This window comes from Notothenia rossii, assembly GCF_949606895.1.
Source record: "Notothenia rossii genome assembly, chromosome: 4".
NCBI lineage: Eukaryota > Metazoa > Chordata > Actinopteri > Perciformes > Nototheniidae > Notothenia > Notothenia rossii.
In genome coordinates, this window is record NC_136902.1 from 24,141,873 (window position 1) to 24,162,969 (window position 21,097).

Here is a 21,097-nt window from a genome sequence, read left to right on the forward strand (position 1 = left end):
GGGGACACAGGCTGAGTGAGCTGGATTTCAGAAAAAAGGAGCAGAAAAGTTTGATGGAGCAGATTGAGGAGGACTTCCCTGCTGAAAAAAACCGCTTAGACCAATTTAGCTGGTCAGGCTGGTCAACCATCTTGGCCAGCTAAGTTGACCAGCCTGGCTGGTTTAGAGTTAGCTGGCCAGGATGGCTGGTTTAGCTGGTTTAGCTGGTGCACCAGCTAAACCAGCTAAACCAGCCATCCTGGCCAGCTAAAAAAAACAGCATAGACCAGCATGCTGGTATGCTGGGCTGGTCACCAGCATCCATCTATCACCAGTTTATGTTTAATAATAGTATTAAATATACCATGCTGGAAGCTTACCAGGATCCCATGTGACCAGCATACATTGTTTAAATACTGGTATGATTATTTAAACTAGAGAATATAAATATATTACAAAGATTCATTGTGTCATGTATTCTGGTCTCTACCAAAATAAAGACATTGTCAACACATGTATCACTCAAACCCTGCCAGAGGAACATTTGGACGATTTGACTAACATATAACCTGTGTACGCACTGTACGGAGCAATGCACTGATGTCCACATCCATTATGGCAGCACTTCTCATCATTGGGGCAGTCATTGTCATTGGAGCAAAATTCAGCACACAGTCCTGGGCCGTTCCTGCGAGGGCACACTCCTGGCTTGGCTGTAGGAAAAAGAGAAAAATAACATATAAATGGATAAGCTGTGGAAACTTGGATTACATTAATGGAATTGTCCTTGTAGTGGAATGTTTCACACAAACAACACATTTGGAGGTTGAACTTTAAAAAACAAACTTACTTGTTAAATTGCTATCAGCATCTGCAGCAAAAACGATGTCAAAGTGCACCAAAGCACTGAGTGCTAAAACCAGTGCCCAAACTGACCAGTGCTGCTCCATGTTACCGTCTTTCTCACAAGAAGGTTCTCCTGTTTGGACAAATATCCCAGTACACAACCTGAAGGCTGAGCAGCCTAGAAGGATGCTGGGTCTTCGTGCCTGTAGAGTTACATTCATATTTTTGCACTTTAGGGGTCCTGAGCTTGTACATTAGTGGACCTCATAATGAAGAGTGTCTGACTTTATTTAGAAATTACATGAAGTTTAGGTAATAGTTTGAACATAATTTGAGTGCTTCGGCCAACATATTCATCTCTATTTTATTTGGATTTGAATGAAACTACAGCAGAACATTTGATTTCATTTTAGTTTATCATGGAAAAACGGAGCAATTACTTACTTAAAATGCCATGCTTATTATTGCATGAATAATCTTACAACGATTGGGCATAATTAAATTATTTTGAGCAAATTATAGTAGATGGTGATTACACTGTTTTTAATAAATTAGTCATGATCATGTTTCCATTAATGTTATTTTAAGATGAAAACCTTGTGCCGTCATAACTTGGCTGCACTCGATCAGCACTTTGTATTTACTAAGTTGTTTTTGTGTGTGTTGCTTTATTTTTTGTAATGTGGCTTCAGTTGTCTTTCTTATGCAAATGGAACTTAAACTACACTATGAAACAATAAAGATCCTCTGATGTTGTGTGTCTCTCAAAGCATGGAGACTCAGCCTGCCCCTGTGTGGCCATCTATTGGCAACATCTGGAATTACATGTAAGCTGTTCCCAGTTACACTATGCTGCAATGCACACCTAAAGCACTGTACATGGTATTTTCTTTACAATTCACCATGGTTATGAAGGAAAAAACGATTTTATTTGGACGAGATATGGGGACTACTCCCAATTAAGGGTATGTGTTCATTTAACTCTAGCTTTTGCTGACCATTTTATAGGAAGGGAGATGATCACACATTAATAATAAATATGTTTTGCCAAAATATAAATTGAAGGGAACAGAAAGTTTAATTTAAAATATTCTCCCTCGTTACTTTTTAATTCCCTTATGATTTTACTATCATCTTTATTTTTCCTTTTTATATTTCCAGTATGACTCCACTTATAGTATTATTGTTATTCCATGAATGAAATCTGATTTCTTTGCTTAAGAGCATGAAAACCATCACAGAGCCCATGAGCCATGATAGAAACAAACAACAAGAGATAGTCTGCACAATTGCATTTTGCTTCTCCATGATTCAGATAGTAGCTTTGCATGTATTAGATTTCAGATGAGAGTGGCTGAGGCTCCCACTGCAGCAACAAGACCAGACTATCTGATCCAGTCCCCTGATCCTGATAAGATGGTGCCAATGCATGCACATAATGTGCTGTGTAATGCCAGCCGAAAGCACAACATATCAGCATTACACTGACGGTCAAAGCTACAGAGTCATGAACATTTTCATAATTACTTTTTCTAAAGATGGAATGATTTGCTGTACCTTGTTTCTAAATGTAATATCACATGAACCATTCACCTCCATATTATCAGAAAGGAGGCAGAATATAGTGGTTGATACTGTAAGCTGCATTGTAATGGTCTAACTGGTCGAAAGCAAGCTAACTTAAACTATGATATAAACATGTAATCCAGTCTGTTGAGTAGCCTAACTAAGAAAGCTATAGATATACAGTAGCTGTTTAATTATTGCATGTGGAAATAGGTGTAATATCTCCCCGTGAAATGTGCTGTACCAGGCGTTGAACTAATTAGGCTTACATTTAGACTAAATATTTAGGCAACTGTTAGTTGTTTTTATGTAGCAGAACAATAGAAAAATAATAGTCACATGAAAAAGAAGCAGCAGCAGAAGAAGCTAAAACTCTGGAAATGACTCATGAAGGTCCCTCACCTGGCCTGCTGCTCATAGTTAGTGATTATAAGTAAACAATTGCACAGAATTGTACTTACTGGGTTATAGTTAATTCCTAACATTGAAAGTATAAATAATAGATCATTCCAATAAATAAAGGTTGCACCTGCCTAAATCACAGATTGTTATGCATCACCCAGCTAACATGCTAACATGTTAAGTGACCTAAATCGAACAGACCTACAGGTGCAATTTGGATCTGGCTAACATGCTAACTGCGCAATTGCTAAACCGTGGACCCTCCTGTAACTTGTGTGTTTACTCAGGGACTTTTACCTTCAGTGAGGGATTGTGAGGCCCTGCCACTGTTAGTGACAGCAGAGCCTCTTTTTAGCTCAACATGTTTGAAAACGTTTCGGATTGCAGGGGGACACAGGCTGAGTGGACTGGATTTAAGAAAAAAGGAGCAGAAAAGTTTGATGGGGCAGATTGAGGAGGACTTCCCTGCTGAAAAAAACAGCTTCGACCAATTTAGCTGGTCAGGCTGGCCAACCAGGCTGAGAGCTGCGCACAAGCCGAGCTCATAAGCCGAGGCCCCCTGCGCAATGTGAGGCCCCATCAGGCTCGGCTCTAGAACAAATCGAATGGGGGGGGAAATCATTTACCACGGGGGGGGGGCACACACTGCCGTCAACAACCAACACAGAAACACCAACGCAACTTCAATTTAAAAAAACATGCTATAAAGTCTATTGTCTTTCACACACATTGCAGGAGTGTAGTGCTATTGTATAGCGCACCTATGACTTGTGCATACATCCACGGTTGTAGCACGAGTCACGACCACCAAAACAGAAACATATGGACATAGGCCACCATATAAAAAGTGTGCAAATGTATTTAGTATCCTATTCATGTGAACATGTTTTAGGTGAGGGGTGGACCTAATCTCCTCTTGGAGGGTCTGGGGGCATGCTCCCCCGGGAAGATTTTTTTTTTAAATATTGAAGTTAAATGCATCAATCTGGTGCACTTTGAAAGCAAAATGAAGAGATCTATGGATACGTCTCTCAACACCCATATGAAACAGAACTGTAAACAGATGTACTTTTTCTTTATGGATATTTTACTAATCACTCCCCTTCTAAACTGTATTCTTGTGTTATTGTCCTATAGTATTTCATACCTGTTTTTCATTTATTCTTTAATTTTGTAATAACTATAATGATCATATAAAGGTGTTCCTCGCAAATACTTGTTTTCATAAATAGTGACCAAACCGTTTGAGACCCACTGAGATAACTTAGACGAAAGTGAACTATCTAAACACTGAGAGAGTCCTTTACCTCAATGAGCTGACGTTATAAGATCCTCTCAGTCTCAGTCTGACAGGAAAGGACCCTCCTCCACCTTGGTGTAGAAACAGCTCTTTATATCCGTTAGCATAGCTAGCTAACCAGATGCTAACAACAACATTCCACGTTACCGCTCTCGCACTCACAAAATGCGCTCGTGCCACACACACACAGAGCCGAGCTTGAATGAAACACAAAGACCCAGACATATTTGTACTGTGCACTGTATATCATATTATTTTCCATGGCTTTACTGTATAATCAGTAGATGAACAAATCGCCGCTGGGCTTTCATCTAAACACACAGCCACATAATGATAACAAAACAAAGGTCGGGGGTCATTGGTCAAGCAACACACCAATCAGAGAGCAGCAGTGAGCACACCTCAGGCTGTGTTTTATATTTGTAGTCTTTATTTCTGATTTATTTCACACAAAAAACTTTTAGTGGAAACGTTTTCACTGATATGATTACAACAACAAAAACGGCAAAGTGGCAAGGCTGGCCCGCCCTGCGTTGGGTTGCACAATGACTCATTTTGGGGGGGAATTGCCCGCGAATGACCCCCCATGACGCAGACCAGGGGCCCCATGCAGCCTGCATGATCGGCCTGTAGGGACGGCCCTGATCTAACCTGTGTACGGGGCAATGCACTCATGTCCACATCCATTATGGCAGCACTTCTCATCATTGGGGCAGTCATTGTCATTGGAGCAAAATTCGGCACACAGTCCTGGGCCGTTCCTGCGAGGGCACACTCCTGGCTTGGCTGTAGGAAAAAGAGAAAAATAACATATAAATGGATAAGCTGTGGAAACTTGGATTACATTAATGGAATTGTCCTTGTAGTGGAATGTTTCACACAAACAACACATTTGGAGGTTGAACTTTAAAAAACAAACTGACTTGTTAAATTGCCATCAGCACCTGCAGCAAAAAAGATGTCAAAGTGCAACAAAGCACTGAGTGCTAAAACCAGTGCCCAAACTGGCCAGTGCTGGGGCACTAAGTGCCCGCACTATAAGTAAGGAAAAGTACTTGGTGTGAAAGCGGCTAATGAGACAGACCCACAGGTGCAATTTGGATCTGGCTAACATGCTAACTGCGTAAATGCTAAACTGTGGACCCTCCTGTAACTTGTGTGTTTACTCAGGGACTTTTACCTTCAGTGAGGGATTGTGAGGCCCTGCCACTGTTAGTGACAGCAGAGCCTCTTTTTAGCTCAACATGTTTGAAAACGTTTCGGATTGCAGGGGGACACAGGCTGAGTGAGCTGGATTTCAGAAAAAAGGAGCAGAAAAGTTTGATGGAGCAGATTGAGGAGGACTTCCCTGCTGAAAAAAACCGCTTAGACCAATTTAGCTGGTCAGGCTGGTCAACCATCTTGGCCAGCTAAGTTGACCAGCCTGGCTGGTTTAGAGTTAGCTGGCCAGGATGGCTGGTTTAGCTGGTTTAGCTGGTGCACCAGCTAAACCAGCTAAACCAGCCATCCTGGCCAGCTAAAAAAAACAGCATAGACCAGCATGCTGGTATGCTGGGCTGGTCACCAGCATCCATCTATCACCAGTTTATGTTTAATAATAGTATTAAATATACCATGCTGGAAGCTTACCAGGATCCCATGTGACCAGCATACATTGTTTAAATACTGGTATGATTATTTAAACTAGAGAATATAAATATATTACAAAGATTCATTGTGTCATGTATTCTGGTCTCTACCAAAATAAAGACATTGTCAACACATGTATCACTCAAACCCTGCCAGAGGAACATTTGGACGATTTGACTAACATATAACCTGTGTACGCACTGTACGGAGCAATGCACTGATGTCCACATCCATTATGGCAGCACTTCTCATCATTGGGGCAGTCATTGTCATTGGAGCAAAATTCAGCACACAGTCCTGGGCCGTTCCTGCGAGGGCACACTCCTGGCTTGGCTGTAGGAAAAAGAGAAAAATAACATATAAATGGATAAGCTGTGGAAACTTGGATTACATTAATGGAATTGTCCTTGTAGTGGAATGTTTCACACAAACAACACATTTGGAGGTTGAACTTTAAAAAACAAACTTACTTGTTAAATTGCCATCAGCATCTGCAGCAAAAACGATGTCAAAGTGCACCAAAGCACTGAGTGCTAAAACCAGTGCCCAAACTGACCAGTGCTGCTCCATGTTACCGTCTTTCTCACAAGAAGGTTCTCCTGTTTGGACAAATATCCCAGTACACAACCTGAAGGCTGAGCAGCCTAGAAGGATGCTGGGTCTTCGTGCCTGTAGAGTTACATTCATATTTTTGCACTTTAGGGGTCCTGAGCTTGTACATTAGTGGACCTCATAATGAAGAGTGTCTGACTTTATTTAGAAATTACATGAAGTTTAGGTAATAGTTTGAACATAATTTGAGTGCTTAGGCCAACATATTCATCTCTATTTTATTTGGATTTGAATTAAACTACAGCAGAACATTTGATTTCATTTTAGTTTATCATGGAAAAACGGAGCAATTACTTACTTAAAATGCCATGCTTATTATTGCATGAATAATCTTACAACGATTGGGCATAATTAAATTATTTTGAGCTAATTATAGTAGATGGTGATTACACTGTTTTTAATAAATTAGTCATGATCATGTTTCCATTAATGTTATTTTAAGATGAAAACCTTGTGCCGTCATAACTTGGCTGCACTCGATCAGCACTTTGTATTTACTAAGTTGTTTTTGTGTGTGTTGCTTTATTTTTTGTAATGTGGCTTCAGTTGTCTTTCTTATGCAAATGGAACTTAAACTACACTATGAAACAATAAAGATCCTCTGATGTTGTGTGTCTCTCAAAGCATGGAGACTCAGCCTGCCCCTGTGTGGCCATCTATTGGCAACATCTGGAATTACATGTAAGCTGTTCCCAGTTACACTATGCTGCAATGCACACCTAAAGCACTGTACATGGTATTTTCTTTACAATTCACCATGATTCTGAAGGAAAAAACGATTTTATTTGGACGAGATATGGGGACTACTCCCAATTAAGGGTATGTGTTCATTTAACTCTAGCTTTTGCTGACCATTTTATAGGAAGGGAGATGATCACACATTAATAATAAATATGTTTTGCCAAAATATAAATTGAAGGGAACAGAAAGTTTAATTTAAAATATTCTCCCTCGTTACTTTTTAATTCCCTTATGATTTTACTATCATCTTTATTTTTCCTTTTTTTATTTCCAGTATGACTCCACTTATAGTATTATTGTTATTCCATGAATGAAATCTGATTTCTTTGCTTAAGAGCATGAAAACCATCACAGAGCCCATGAGCCATGATAGAAACAAACAACAAGAGATAGTCTGCACAATTGCATTTTGCTTCTCCATGATTCAGATAGTAGCTTTGCATGTATTAGATTTCAGATGAGAGTGGCTGAGGCTCCCACTGCAGCAACAAGACCAGACTATCTGATCCAGTCCCCTGATCCTGATAAGATGGTGCCAATGCATGCACATAATGTGCTGTGTAATGCCAGCCGAAAGCACAACATATCAGCATTACACTGACGGTCAAAGCTACAGAGTCATGAACATTTTCATAATTACTTTTTCTAAAGATGGAATGATTTGCTGTACCTTGTTTCTAAATGTAATATCACATGAACCATTCACCTCCATATTATCAGAAAGGAGGCAGAATATAGTGGTTGATACTGTAAGCTGCATTGTAATGGTCTAACTGGTCGAAAGCAAGCTAACTTAAACTATGATATAAACATGTAATCCATTCTGTTGAGTAGCCTAACTAAGAAAGCTATAGATATACAGTAGCTGTTTAATTATTGCATGTGGAAATAGGTGTAATATCTCCCCGTGAAATGTGCTGTACCAGGCGTTGAACTAATTAGGCTTACATTTAGACTAAATATTTAGGCAACTGTTAGTTGTTTTTATGTAGCAGAACAATAGAAAAATAATAGTCACATGAAAAAGAAGCAGCAGCAGAAGAAGCTAAAACTCTGGAAATGACTCATGAAGGTCCCTCACCTGGCCTGCTGCTCATAGTTAGTGATTATAAGTAAACAATTGCACAGAATTGTACTTACTGGGTTATAGTTAATTCCTAACATTGAAAGTATAAATAATAGATCATTCCAATAAATAAAGGTTGCACCTGCCTAAATCACAGATTGTTATGCATCACCCAGCTAACATGCTAACATGTTAAGTGACCTAAATTGAACAGACCTACAGGTGCAATTTGGATCTGGCTAACATGCTAACTGCGCAATTGCTAAACCGTGGACCCTCCTGTAACTTGTGTGTTTACTCAGGGACTTTTACCTTCAGTGAGGGATTGTGAGGCCCTGCCACTGTTAGTGACAGCAGAGCCTCTTTTTAGCTCAACATGTTTGAAAACGTTTCGGATTGCAGGGGGACACAGGCTGAGTGGACTGGATTTAAGAAAAAAGGAGCAGAAAAGTTTGATGGAGCAGATTGAGGAGGACTTCCCTGCTGAAAAAAACAGCTTCGACCAATTTAGCTGGTCAGGCTGGCCAACCAGCCTGAGAGCTGCGCACAAGCCGAGCTCATAAGCCGAGGCCCCCTGCGCAATGTGAGGCCCCATCAGGCTCGGCTCTAGAACAAATCCAATGGGGGGGGAAATCATTTACCACGGGGGGGGCACACACTGCCGTCAACAACCAACACAGAAACAGCAACGCAACTTAAATTTAAAAAAACATGCTATAAAGTCTATTGTCTTTCACACACATTGCAGGAGTGTAGTGCTATTGTATAGCGCACCTATGACTTGTGCATACATCCACGGTTGTAGCACGAGTCACGACCACCAAAACAGAAACATATGGACATAGGCCACCATATAAAAAGTGTGCAAATGTATTTAGTATCCTATTCATGTGAACATGTTTTAGGTGAGGGGTGGACCTAATATCCTCTTGGAGGGTCTGGGGGCATGCTCCCCCGGGAAGATTTTTTTTTTAAATATTGAAGTTAAATGCATCAATCTGGTGCACTTTGAAAGCAAAATGAAGAGATCTATGGATACGTCTCTCAACACCCATATGAAACAGAACTGTAAACAGATGTACTTTTTCTTTATGGATATTTTACTAATCACTCCCCTTCTAAACTGTATTCTTGTGTTATTGTCCTATAGTATTTCATACCTGTTTTTCATTTATTCTTTAATTTTGTAATAACTATAATGATCATATAAAGGTGTTCCTCGCAAATACTTGTTTTCATAAATAGTGACCAAACCGTTTGAGACCCACTGAGATAACTTAGACGAAAGTGAACTATCTAAACACTGAGAGAGTCCTTTACCTCAATGAGCTGACGTTATAAGATCCTCTCAGTCTCAGTCTGACAGGAAAGGACTCTCCTCCACCTTGGTGTAGAAACAGCTCTTTATATCCGTTAGCATAGCTAGCTAACCAGATGCTAACAACAACATTCCACGTTACCGCTCTCGCACTCACAAAATGCGCTCGTGCCACACACACACAGAGCCGAGCTTGAATGAAACACAAAGACCCAGACATATTTGTACTGTGCACTGTATATCATATTATTTTCCATGGCTTTACTGTATAATCAGTAGATGAACAAATCGCCGCTGGGCTTTCATCTAAACACACAGCCACATAATGATAACAAAACAAAGGTCGGGGGTCATTGGTCAAGCAACACACCAATCAGAGAGCAGCAGTGAGCACACCTCAGGCTGTGTTTTCTATTTGTAGTCTTTATTTCTGATTTATTTCACACAAAAAACTTTTAGTGGAAACGTTTTCACTGATATGATTACAACAACAAAAACGGCAAAGTGGCAAGGCTGGCCCGCCCTGCGTTGGGTTGCACAATGACTCATTTTGGGGGGGAATTGCCCGCGAATGACCCCCCATGACGCAGACCAGGGGCCCCATGCAGCCTGCATGATCGGCCTGTAGGGACGGCCCTGATCTAACCTGTGTACGGGGCAATGCACTCATGTCCACATCCATTATGGCAGCACTTCTCATCATTGGGGCAGTCATTGTCATTGGAGCAAAATTCGGCACACAGTCCTGGGCCGTTCCTGCGAGGGCACACTCCTGGCTTGGCTGTAGGAAAAAGAGAAAAATAACATATAAATGGATAAGCTGTGGAAACTTGGATTACATTAATGGAATTGTCCTTGTAGTGGAATGTTTTACACAAACGACACATTTGGAGGTTGAACTTTAAAAAACAAACTGACTTGTTAAATTGCCATCAGCACCTGCAGCAAAAACGATGTCAAAGTGCAACAAAGCACTGAGTGCTAAAACCAGTGCCCAAACTGGCCAGTGCTGGGGCACTAAGTGCCCGCACTATAAGTAAGGAAAAGTACTTGGTGTGAAAGCGGCTAATGAGACAGACCCACAGGTGCAATTTGGATCTGGCTAACATGCTAACTGCGTAAATGCTAAACTGTGGACCCTCCTGTAACTTGTGTGTTTACTCAGGGACTTTTACCTTCAGTGAGGGATTGTGAGGCCCTGCCACTGTTAGTGACAGCAGAGCCTCTTTTTAGCTCAACATGTTTGAAAACGTTTCGGATTGCAGGGGGACACAGGCTGAGTGAGCTGGATTTCAGAAAAAAGGAGCAGAAAAGTTTGATGGAGCAGATTGAGGAGGACTTCCCTGCTGAAAAAAACCGCTTAGACCAATTTAGCTGGTCAGGCTGGTCAACCATCTTGGCCAGCTAAGTTGACCAGCCTGGCTGGTTTAGAGTTAGCTGGCCAGGATGGCTGGTTTAGCTGGTTTAGCTGGTGCACCAGCTAAACCAGCTAAACCAGCCATCCTGGCCAGCTAAAAAAAACAGCATAGACCAGCATGCTGGTATGCTGGGCTGGTCACCAGCATCCATCTATCACCAGTTTATGTTTAATAATAGTATTAAATATACCATGCTGGAAGCTTACCAGGATCCCATGTGACCAGCATACATTGTTTAAATACTGGTATGATTATTTAAACTAGAGAATATAAATATATTACAAAGATTCATTGTGTCATGTATTCTGGTCTCTACCAAAATAAAGACATTGTCAACACATGTATCACTCAAACCCTGCCAGAGGAACATTTGGACGATTTGACTAACATATAACCTGTGTACGCACTGTACGGAGCAATGCACTGATGTCCACATCCATTATGGCAGCACTTCTCATCATTGGGGCAGTCATTGTCATTGGAGCAAAATTCGGCACACAGTCCTGGGCCGTTCCTGCGAGGGCACACTCCTGGCTTGGCTGTAGGAAAAAGAGAAAAATAACATATAAATGGATAAGCTGTGGAAACTTGGATTACATTAATGGAATTGTCCTTGTAGTGGAATGTTTTACACAAACGACACATTTGGAGGTTGAACTTTAAAAAACAAACTGACTTGTTAAATTGCCATCAGCACCTGCAGCAAAAACGATGTCAAAGTGCAACAAAGCACTGAGTGCTAAAACCAGTGCCCAAACTGGCCAGTGCTGGGGCACTAAGTGCCCGCACTATAAGTAAGGAAAAGTACTTGGTGTGAAAGCGGCTAATGAGACAGACCCACAGGTGCAATTTGGATCTGGCTAACATGCTAACTGCGTAAATGCTAAACTGTGGACCCTCAAGTAACTTGTGTGTTTACTCAGGGACTTTTACCTTCAGTGAGGGATTGTGAGGCCCTGCCACTGTTAGTGACAGCAGAGCCTCTTTTTAGCTCAACATGTTTGAAAACGTTTCGGATTGCAGGGGGACACAGGCTGAGTGAGCTGGATTTCAGAAAAAAGGAGCAGAAAAGTTTGATGGAGCAGATTGAGGAGGACTTCCCTGCTGAAAAAAACCGCTTAGACCAATTTAGCTGGTCAGGCTGGTCAACCATCTTGGCCAGCTAAGTTGACCAGCCTGGCTGGTTTAGAGTTAGCTGGCCAGGATGGCTGGTTTAGCTGGTTTAGCTGGTGCACCAGCTAAACCAGCTAAACCAGCCATCCTGGCCAGCTAAAAAAAACAGCATAGACCAGCATGCTGGTATGCTGGGCTGGTCACCAGCATCCATCTATCACCAGTTTATGTTTAATAATAGTATTAAATATACCATGCTGGAAGCTTACCAGGATCCCATGTGACCAGCATACATTGTTTAAATACTGGTATGATTATTTAAACTAGAGAATATAAATATATTACAAAGATTCATTGTGTCATGTATTCTGGTCTCTACCAAAATAAAGACATTGTCAACACATGTATCACTCAAACCCTGCCAGAGGAACATTTGGACGATTTGACTAACATATAACCTGTGTACGCACTGTACGGAGCAATGCACTGATGTCCACATCCATTATGGCAGCACTTCTCATCATTGGGGCAGTCATTGTCATTGGAGCAAAATTCAGCACACAGTCCTGGGCCGTTCCTGCGAGGGCACACTCCTGGCTTGGCTGTAGGAAAAAGAGAAAAATAACATATAAATGGATAAGCTGTGGAAACTTGGATTACATTAATGGAATTGTCCTTGTAGTGGAATGTTTCACACAAACAACACATTTGGAGGTTGAACTTTAAAAAACAAACTTACTTGTTAAATTGCCATCAGCATCTGCAGCAAAAACGATGTCAAAGTGCACCAAAGCACTGAGTGCTAAAACCAGTGCCCAAACTGACCAGTGCTGCTCCATGTTACCGTCTTTCTCACAAGAAGGTTCTCCTGTTTGGACAAATATCCCAGTACACAACCTGAAGGCTGAGCAGCCTAGAAGGATGCTGGGTCTTCGTGCCTGTAGAGTTACATTCATATTTTTGCACTTTAGGGGTCCTGAGCTTGTACATTAGTGGACCTCATAATGAAGAGTGTCTGACTTTATTTAGAAATTACATGAAGTTTAGGTAATAGTTTGAACATAATTTGAGTGCTTAGGCCAACATATTCATCTCTATTTTATTTGGATTTGAATGAAACTACAGCAGAACATTTGATTTCATTTTAGTTTATCATGGAAAAACGGAGCAATTACTTACTTAAAATGCCATGCTTATTATTGCATGAATAATCTTACAACGATTGGGCATAATTAAATTATTTTGAGCTAATTATAGTAGATGGTGATTACACTGTTTTTAATAAATTAGTCATGATCATGTTTCCATTAATGTTATTTTAAGATGAAAACCTTGTGCCGTCATAACTTGGCTGCACTCGATCAGCACTTTGTATTTACTAAGTTGTTTTTGTGTGTGTTGCTTTATTTTTTGTAATGTGGCTTCAGTTGTCTTTCTTATGCAAATGGAACTTAAACTACACTATGAAACAATAAAGATCCTCTGATGTTGTGTGTCTCTCAAAGCATGGAGACTCAGCCTGCCCCTGTGTGGCCATCTATTGGCAACATCTGGAATTACATGTAAGCTGTTCCCAGTTACACTATGCTGCAATGCACACCTAAAGCACTGTACATGGTATTTTCTTTACAATTCACCATGGTTATGAAGGAAAAAACGATTTTATTTGGACGAGATATGGGGACTACTCCCAATTAAGGGTATGTGTTCATTTAACTCTAGCTTTTGCTGACCATTTTATAGGAAGGGAGATGATCACACATTAATAATAAATATGTTTTGCCAAAATATAAATTGAAGGGAACAGAAAGTTTAATTTAAAATATTCTCCCTCGTTACTTTTTAATTCCCTTATGATTTTACTATCATCTTTATTTTTCCTTTTTTTATTTCCAGTATGACTCCACTTATAGTATTATTGTTATTCCATGAATGAAATCTGATTTCTTTGCTTAAGAGCATGAAAACCATCACAGAGCCCATGAGCCATGATAGAAACAAACAACAAGAGATAGTCTGCACAATTGCATTTTGCTTCTCCATGATTCAGATAGTAGCTTTGCATGTATTAGATTTCAGATGAGAGTGGCTGAGGCTCCCACTGCAGCAACAAGACCAGACTATCTGATCCAGTCCCCTGATCCTGATAAGATGGTGCCAATGCATGCACATAATGTGCTGTGTAATGCCAGCCGAAAGCACAACATATCAGCATTACACTGACGGTCAAAGCTACAGAGTCATGAACATTTTCATAATTACTTTTTCTAAAGATGGAATGATTTGCTGTACCTTGTTTCTAAATGTAATATCACATGAACCATTCACCTCCATATTATCAGAAAGGAGGCAGAATATAGTGGTTGATACTGTAAGCTGCATTGTAATGGTCTAACTGGTCGAAAGCAAGCTAACTTAAACTATGATATAAACATGTAATCCAGTCTGTTGAGTAGCCTAACTAAGAAAGCTATAGATATACAGTAGCTGTTTAATTATTGCATGTGGAAATAGGTGTAATATCTCCCGTGAAATGTGCTGTACCAGGCGTTGAACTAATTAGGCTTACATTTAGACTAAATATTTAGGCAACTGTTAGTTGTTTTTATGTAGCAGAACAATAGAAAAATAATAGTCACATGAAAAAGAAGCAGCAGCAGAAGAAGCTAAAACTCTGGAAATGACTCATGAAGGTCCCTCACCTGGCCTGCTGCTCATAGTTAGTGATTATAAGTAAACAATTGCACAGAATTGTACTTACTGGGTTATAGTTAATTCCTAACATTGAAAGTATAAATAATAGATCATTCCAATAAATAAAGGTTGCACCTGCCTAAATCACAGATTGTTATGCATCACCCAGCTAACATGCTAACATGTTAAGTGACCTAAATTGAACAGACCTACAGGTGCAATTTGGATCTGGCTAACATGCTAACTGCGCAATTGCTAAACCGTGGACCCTCCTGTAACTTGTGTGTTTACTCAGGGACTTTTACCTTCAGTGAGGGATTGTGAGGCCCTGCCACTGTTAGTGACAGCAGAGCCTCTTTTTAGCTCAACATGTTTGAAAACGTTTCGGATTGCAGGGGGACACAGGCTGAGTGGACTGGATTTAAGAAAAAAGGAGCAGAAAAGTTTGATGGAGCAGATTGAGGAGGACTTCCCTGCTGAAAAAAATAGCTTCGACCAATTTAGCTGGTCAGGCTGGCCAACCAGCCTGAGAGCTGCGCACAAGCCGAGCTCATAAGCCGAGGCCCCCTGCGCAATGTGAGGCCCCATCAGGCTCGGCTCTAGAACAAATCCAATGGGGGGGGAAATCATTTACCACGGGGGGGGGGGGGCACACACTGCCGTCAACAACCAACACAGAAACAGCAACGCAACTTCAATTTAAAAAAACATGCTATAAAGTCTATTGTCTTTCACACACATTGCAGGAGTGTAGTGCTATTGTATAGCGCACCTATGACTTGTGCATACATCCACGGTTGTAGCACGAGTCACGACCACCAAAACAGAAACATATGGACATAGGCCACCATATAAAAAGTGTGCAAATGTATTTAGTATCCTATTCATGTGAACATGTTTTAGGTGAGGGGTGGACCTAATATCCTCTTGGAGGGTCTGGGGGCATGCTCCCCCGGGAAGATTTTTTTTTTAAATATTGAAGTTAAATGCATCAATCTGGTGCACTTTGAAAGCAAAATGAAGAGATCTATGGATACGTCTCTCAACACCCATATGAAACAGAACTGTAAACAGATGTACTTTTTCTTTATGGATATTTTACTAATCACTCCCCTTCTAAACTGTATTCTTGTGTTATTGTCCTATAGTATTTCATACCTGTTTTTCATTTATTCTTTAATTTTGTAATAACTATAATGATCATATAAAGGTGTTCCTCGCAAATACTTGTTTTCATAAATAGTGACCAAACCGTTTGAGACCCACTGAGATAACTTAGACGAAAGTGAACTATCTAAACACTGAGAGAGTCGTTTACCTCAATGAGCTGACGTTATAAGATCCTCTCAGTCTCAGTCTGACAGGAAAGGACTCTCCTCCACCTTGGTGTAGAAACAGCTCTTTATATCCGTTAGCATAGCTAGCTAACCAGATGCTAACAACAACATTCCACGTTACCGCTCTCGCACTCACAAAATGCGCTCGTGCCACACACACACAGAGCCGAGCTTGAATGAAACACAAAGACCCAGACATATTTGTACTGTGCACTGTATATCATATTATTTTCCATGGCTTTACTGTATAATCAGTAGATGAACAAATCGCCGCTGGGCTTTCATCTAAACACACAGCCACATAATGATAACAAAACAAAGGTCGGGGGTCATTGGTCAAGCAACACACCAATCAGAGAGCAGCAGTGAGCACACCTCAGGCTGTGTTTTCTATTTGTAGTCTTTATTTCTGATTTATTTCACACAAAAAACTTTTAGTGGAAACGTTTTCACTGATATGATTACAACAACAAAAACGGCAAAGTGGCAAGGCTGGCCCGCCCTGCGTTGGGTTGCACAATGACTCATTTTGGGGGGGAATTGCCCGCGAATGACCCCCCATGACGCAGACCAGGGGCCCCATGCAGCCTGCATGATCGGCCTGTAGGGACGGCCCTGATCTAACCTGTGTACGGGGCAATGCACTCATGTCCACATCCATTATGGCAGCACTTCTCATTATTGGGGCAGTCATTGTCATTGGAGCAAAATTCGGCACACAGTCCTGGGCCGTTCCTGCGAGGGCACACTCCTGGCTTGGCTGTAGGAAAAAGAGAAAAATAACATATAAATGGATAAGCTGTGGAAACTTGGATTACATTAATGGAATTGTCCTTGTAGTGGAATGTTTTACACAAACGACACATTTGGAGGTTGAACTTTAAAAAACAAACTGACTTGTTAAATTGCCATCAGCACCTGCAGCAAAAAAGATGTCAAAGTGCAACAAAGCACTGAGTGCTAAAACCAGTGCCCAAACTGGCCAGTGCTGGGGCACTAAGTGCCCGCACTATAAGTAAGGAAAAGTACTTGGTGTGAAAGCGGCTAATGAAACAGACCTACAGGTGCAATTTGGATCTGGCTAACATGCTAACTGCGTAAATGCTAAACTGTGGACCCTCCTGTAACTTGTGTGTTTACTCAGGGACTTTTACCTTCAGTGAGGGATTGTGAGGCCCTGCCACTGTTAGTGACAGCAGAGCCTCTTTTTAGCTCAACATGTTTGAAAACGTTTCGGATTGCAGGGGGACACAGGCTGAGTGAGCTGGATTTCAGAAAAAAGGAGCAGAAAAGTTTGATGGAGCAGATTGAGGAGGACTTCCCTGCTGAAAAAAACCGCTTAGACCAATTTAGCTGGTCAGGCTGGTCAACCATCTTGGCCAGCTAAGTTGACCAGCCTGGCTGGTTTAGAGTTAGCTGGCCAGGATGGCTGGTTTAGCTGGTTTAGCTGGTGCACCAGCTAAACCAGCTAAACCAGCCATCCTGGCCAGCTAAAAAAAACAGCATAGACCAGCATGCTGGTATGCTGGGCTGGTCACCAGCATCCATCTATCACCAGTTTATGTTTAATAATAGTATTAAATATACCATGCTGGAAGCTTACCAGGATCCCATGTGACCAGCATACATTGTTTAAATACTGGTATGATTATTTAAACTAGAGAATATAAATATATTACAAAGATTCATTGTGTCATGTATTCTGGTCTCTACCAAAATAAAGACATTGTCAACACATGTATCACTCAAACCCTGCCAGAGGAACATTTGGACGATTTGACTAACATATAACCTGTGTACGCACTGTACGGAGCAATGCACTGATGTCCACATCCATTATGGCAGCACTTCTCATCATTGGGGCAGTCATTGTCATTGGAGCAAAATTCAGCACACAGTCCTGGGCCGTTCCTGCGAGGGCACACTCCTGGCTTGGCTGTAGGAAAAAGAGAAAAATAACATATAAATGGATAAGCTGTGGAAACTTGGATTACATTAATGGAATTGTCCTTGTAGTGGAATGTTTCACACAAACAACACATTTGGAGGTTGAACTTTAAAAAACAAACTTACTTGTTAAATTGCCATCAGCATCTGCAGCAAAAACGATGTCAAAGTGCACCAAAGCACTGAGTGCTAAAACCAGTGCCCAAACTGACCAGTGCTGCTCCATGTTACCGTCTTTCTCACAAGAAGGTTCTCCTGTTTGGACAAATATCCCAGTACACAACCTGAAGGCTGAGCAGCCTAGAAGGATGCTGGGTCTTCGTGCCTGTAGAGTTACATTCATATTTTTGCACTTTAGGGGTCCTGAGCTTGTACATTAGTGGACCTCATAATGAAGAGTGTCTGACTTTATTTAGAAATTACATGAAGTTTAGGTAATAGTTTGAACATAATTTGAGTGCTTAGGCCAACATATTCATCTCTATTTTATTTGGATTTGAATGAAACTACAGCAGAACATTTGATTTCATTTTAGTTTATCATGGAAAAACGGAGCAATTACTTACTTAAAATGCCATGCTTATTATTGCATGAATAATCTTACAACGATTGGGCATAATTAAATTATTTTGAGCTAATTATAGTAGATGGTGATTACACTGTTTTTAATAAATTAGTCATGATCATGTTTCCATTAATGTTATTTTAAGATGAAAACCTTGTGCCGTCATAACTTGGCTGCACTCGATCAGCACTTTGTATTTACTAAGTTGTTTTTGTGTGTGTTGCTTTATTTTTCGTAATGTGGCTTCAGTTGTCTTTCTTATGCAAATGGAACTTAAACTACACTATGAAACAATAAAGATCCTCTGATGTTGTGTGTCTCTCAAAGCATGGAGACTCAGCCTGCCCCTGTGTGGCCATCTATTGGCAACATCTGGAATTACATGTAAGCTGTTCCCAGTTACACTATGCTGCAATGCACACCTAAAGCACTGTACATGGTATTTTCTTTACAATTCACCATGGTTATGAAGGAAAAAACGATTTTATTTGGACGAGATATGGGGACTACTCCCAATTAAGGGTATGTGTTCATTTAACTCTAGCTTTTGCTGACCATTTTATAGGAAGGGAGATGATCACACATTAATAATAAATATGTTTTGCCAAAATATAAATTGAAGGGAACAGAAAGTTTAATTTAAAATATTCTCCCTCGTTACTTTTTAATTCCCTTATGATTTTACTATCATCTTTATTTTTCCTTTTTATATTTCCAGTATGACTCCACTTATAGTATTATTGTTATTCCATGAATGAAATCTGATTTCTTTGCTTAAGAGCATGAAAACCATCACAGAGCCCATGAGCCATGATAGAAACAAACAACAAGAGATAGTCTGCACAATTGCATTTTGCTTCTCCATGATTCAGATAGTAGCTTTGCATGTATTAGATTTCAGATGAGAGTGGCTGAGGCTCCCACTGCAGCAACAAGACCAGACTATCTGATCCAGTCCCCTGATCCTGATAAGATGGTGCCAATGCATGCACATAATGTGCTGTGTAATGCCAGCCGAAAGCACAACATATCAGCATTACACTGACGGTCAAAGCTACAGAGTCATGAACATTTTCATAATTACTTTTTCTAAAGATGGAATGATTTGCTGTACCTTGTTTCTAAATGTAATATCACATGAACCATTCACCTCCATATTATCAGAAAGGAGGCAGAATATAGTGGTTGATACTGTAAGCTGCATTGTAATGGTCTAACTGGTCGAAAGCAAGCTAACTTAAACTATGATATAAACATGTAATCCAGTCTGTTGAGTAGCCTAACTAAGAAAGCTATAGATATACAGTAGCTGTTTAATTATTGCATGTGGAAATAGGTGTAATATCTCCCCGTGAAATGTGCTGTACCAGGCGTTGAACTAATTAGGCTTACATTTAGACTAAATATTTAGGCAACTGTTAGTTGTTTTTATGTAGCAGAACAATAGAAAAATAATAGTCACATGAAAAAGAAGCAGCAGCAGAAGAAGCTAAAACTCTGGAAATGACTCATGAAGGTCCCTCACCTGGCCTGCTGCTCATAGTTAGTGATTATAAGTAAACAATTGCACAGAATTGTACTTACTGGGTTATAGTTAATTCCTAACATTGAAAGTATAAATAATAGATCATTCCAATAAATAAAGGTTGCACCTGCCTAAATCACAGATTGTTATGCATCACCCAGCTAACATGCTAACATGTTAAGTGACCTAAATCGAACAGACCTACAGGTGCAATTTGGATCTGGCTAACATGCTAACTGCGCAATTGCTAAACCGTGGACCCTCCTGTAACTTGTGTGTTTACTCAGGGACTTTTACCTTCAGTGAGGGATTGTGAGGCCCTGCCACTGTTAGTGACAGCAGAGCCTCTTTTTAGCTCAACATGTTTGAAAACGTTTCGGATTGCAGGGGGACACAGGCTGTGTGGACTGGATTTAAGAAAAAAGGAGCAGAAAAGTTTGATGGGGCAGATTGAGGAGGACTTCCCTGCTGAAAAAAACAGCTTCGACCAATTTAGCTGGTCAGGCTGGCCAACCAGGCTGAGAGCTGCGCACAAGCCGAGCTCATAAGCCGAGGCCCCCTGCGCAATGTGAGGCCCCATCAGGCTCGGCTCTAGAACAAATCGAATGGGGGGGGAAATCATTTACCACGGGGGGGGGCACACACTGCCGTCAACAACCAACACAGAAACACCAACGCAACTTCAATTTAAAAAAACATGCTATAAAGTCTATTGTCTTTCACACACATTGCAGGAGTGTAGTGCTATTGTATAGCGCACCTATGACTTGTGCATACATCCACGGTTGTAGCACGAGTGACGACCACCAAAACAGAAACATATGGACATAGGCCACCATATAAAAAGTGTGCAAATGTATTTAGTATCCTATTCATGTGAACATGTTTTAGGTGAGGGGTGGACCTAATCTCCTCTTGGAGGGTCTGGGGGCATGCTCCCCCGGGAAGTTTTTTTTTTTTAAATATTGAAGTTAAATGCATCAATCTGGTGCACTTTGAAAGCAAAATGAAGAGATCTATGGATACGTCTCTCAACACC

At 40.7% G+C, this 21,097-nt stretch overlaps 3 protein-coding genes across 6 annotated transcripts; all 3 read right to left on the minus strand.

Annotated features, from left to right (window-relative positions):
* Nucleotides 1–4,518: 4,518 nt before the first annotated feature.
* LOC307035153 (uncharacterized protein) lies at nucleotides 4,519–6,438 on the minus strand. The gene is made up of 3 exons (XM_079674201.1): nucleotides 6,193–6,438; nucleotides 5,912–6,055; nucleotides 4,519–4,879 (listed from the first exon to the last, which is right to left on the minus strand). Exons 1-3 carry the CDS (start codon nucleotides 6,407–6,409, stop codon nucleotides 4,740–4,742), a joined length of 501 nt encoding a protein of 166 aa, XP_079530327.1. The 5' UTR covers nucleotides 6,410–6,438; the 3' UTR covers nucleotides 4,519–4,739.
* Nucleotides 6,439–9,862: 3,424 nt separating this feature from the next.
* On the minus strand, nucleotides 9,863–14,188 carry LOC307037392 (uncharacterized protein). Of its 3 annotated transcripts, none has more exons than XM_079678227.1 (4): nucleotides 12,730–14,188; nucleotides 12,449–12,592; nucleotides 11,273–11,416; nucleotides 9,863–10,240 (listed from the first exon to the last, which is right to left on the minus strand). In XM_079678227.1, the coding sequence occupies exons 1-4, from the start codon at nucleotides 12,944–12,946 to the stop codon at nucleotides 10,101–10,103; spliced, it is 645 nt and encodes a 214-aa protein (XP_079534353.1). In that variant the 5' UTR covers nucleotides 12,947–14,188; the 3' UTR covers nucleotides 9,863–10,100. The 3 variants fall into 3 exon arrangements, with proteins under 3 accessions (XP_079534353.1, XP_079534355.1, XP_079534354.1); XM_079678229.1 differs by having other exon boundaries at nucleotides 12,461–12,592; nucleotides 12,730–14,185; XM_079678228.1 differs by having other exon boundaries at nucleotides 11,285–11,416; nucleotides 12,730–14,184.
* Nucleotides 14,189–16,403: 2,215 nt separating this feature from the next.
* Nucleotides 16,404–18,564, minus strand: LOC307037396 (uncharacterized protein). Of its 2 annotated transcripts, none has more exons than XM_079678240.1 (3): nucleotides 18,095–18,564; nucleotides 17,814–17,957; nucleotides 16,404–16,781 (listed from the first exon to the last, which is right to left on the minus strand). In XM_079678240.1, the coding sequence occupies exons 1-3, from the start codon at nucleotides 18,309–18,311 to the stop codon at nucleotides 16,642–16,644; spliced, it is 501 nt and encodes a 166-aa protein (XP_079534366.1). In that variant the 5' UTR covers nucleotides 18,312–18,564; the 3' UTR covers nucleotides 16,404–16,641. The 2 variants fall into 2 exon arrangements, with proteins under 2 accessions (XP_079534366.1, XP_079534367.1); XM_079678241.1 differs by having other exon boundaries at nucleotides 17,826–17,957; nucleotides 18,095–18,546.
* Between the last annotated feature and the right edge of the window lie 2,533 nt (nucleotides 18,565–21,097).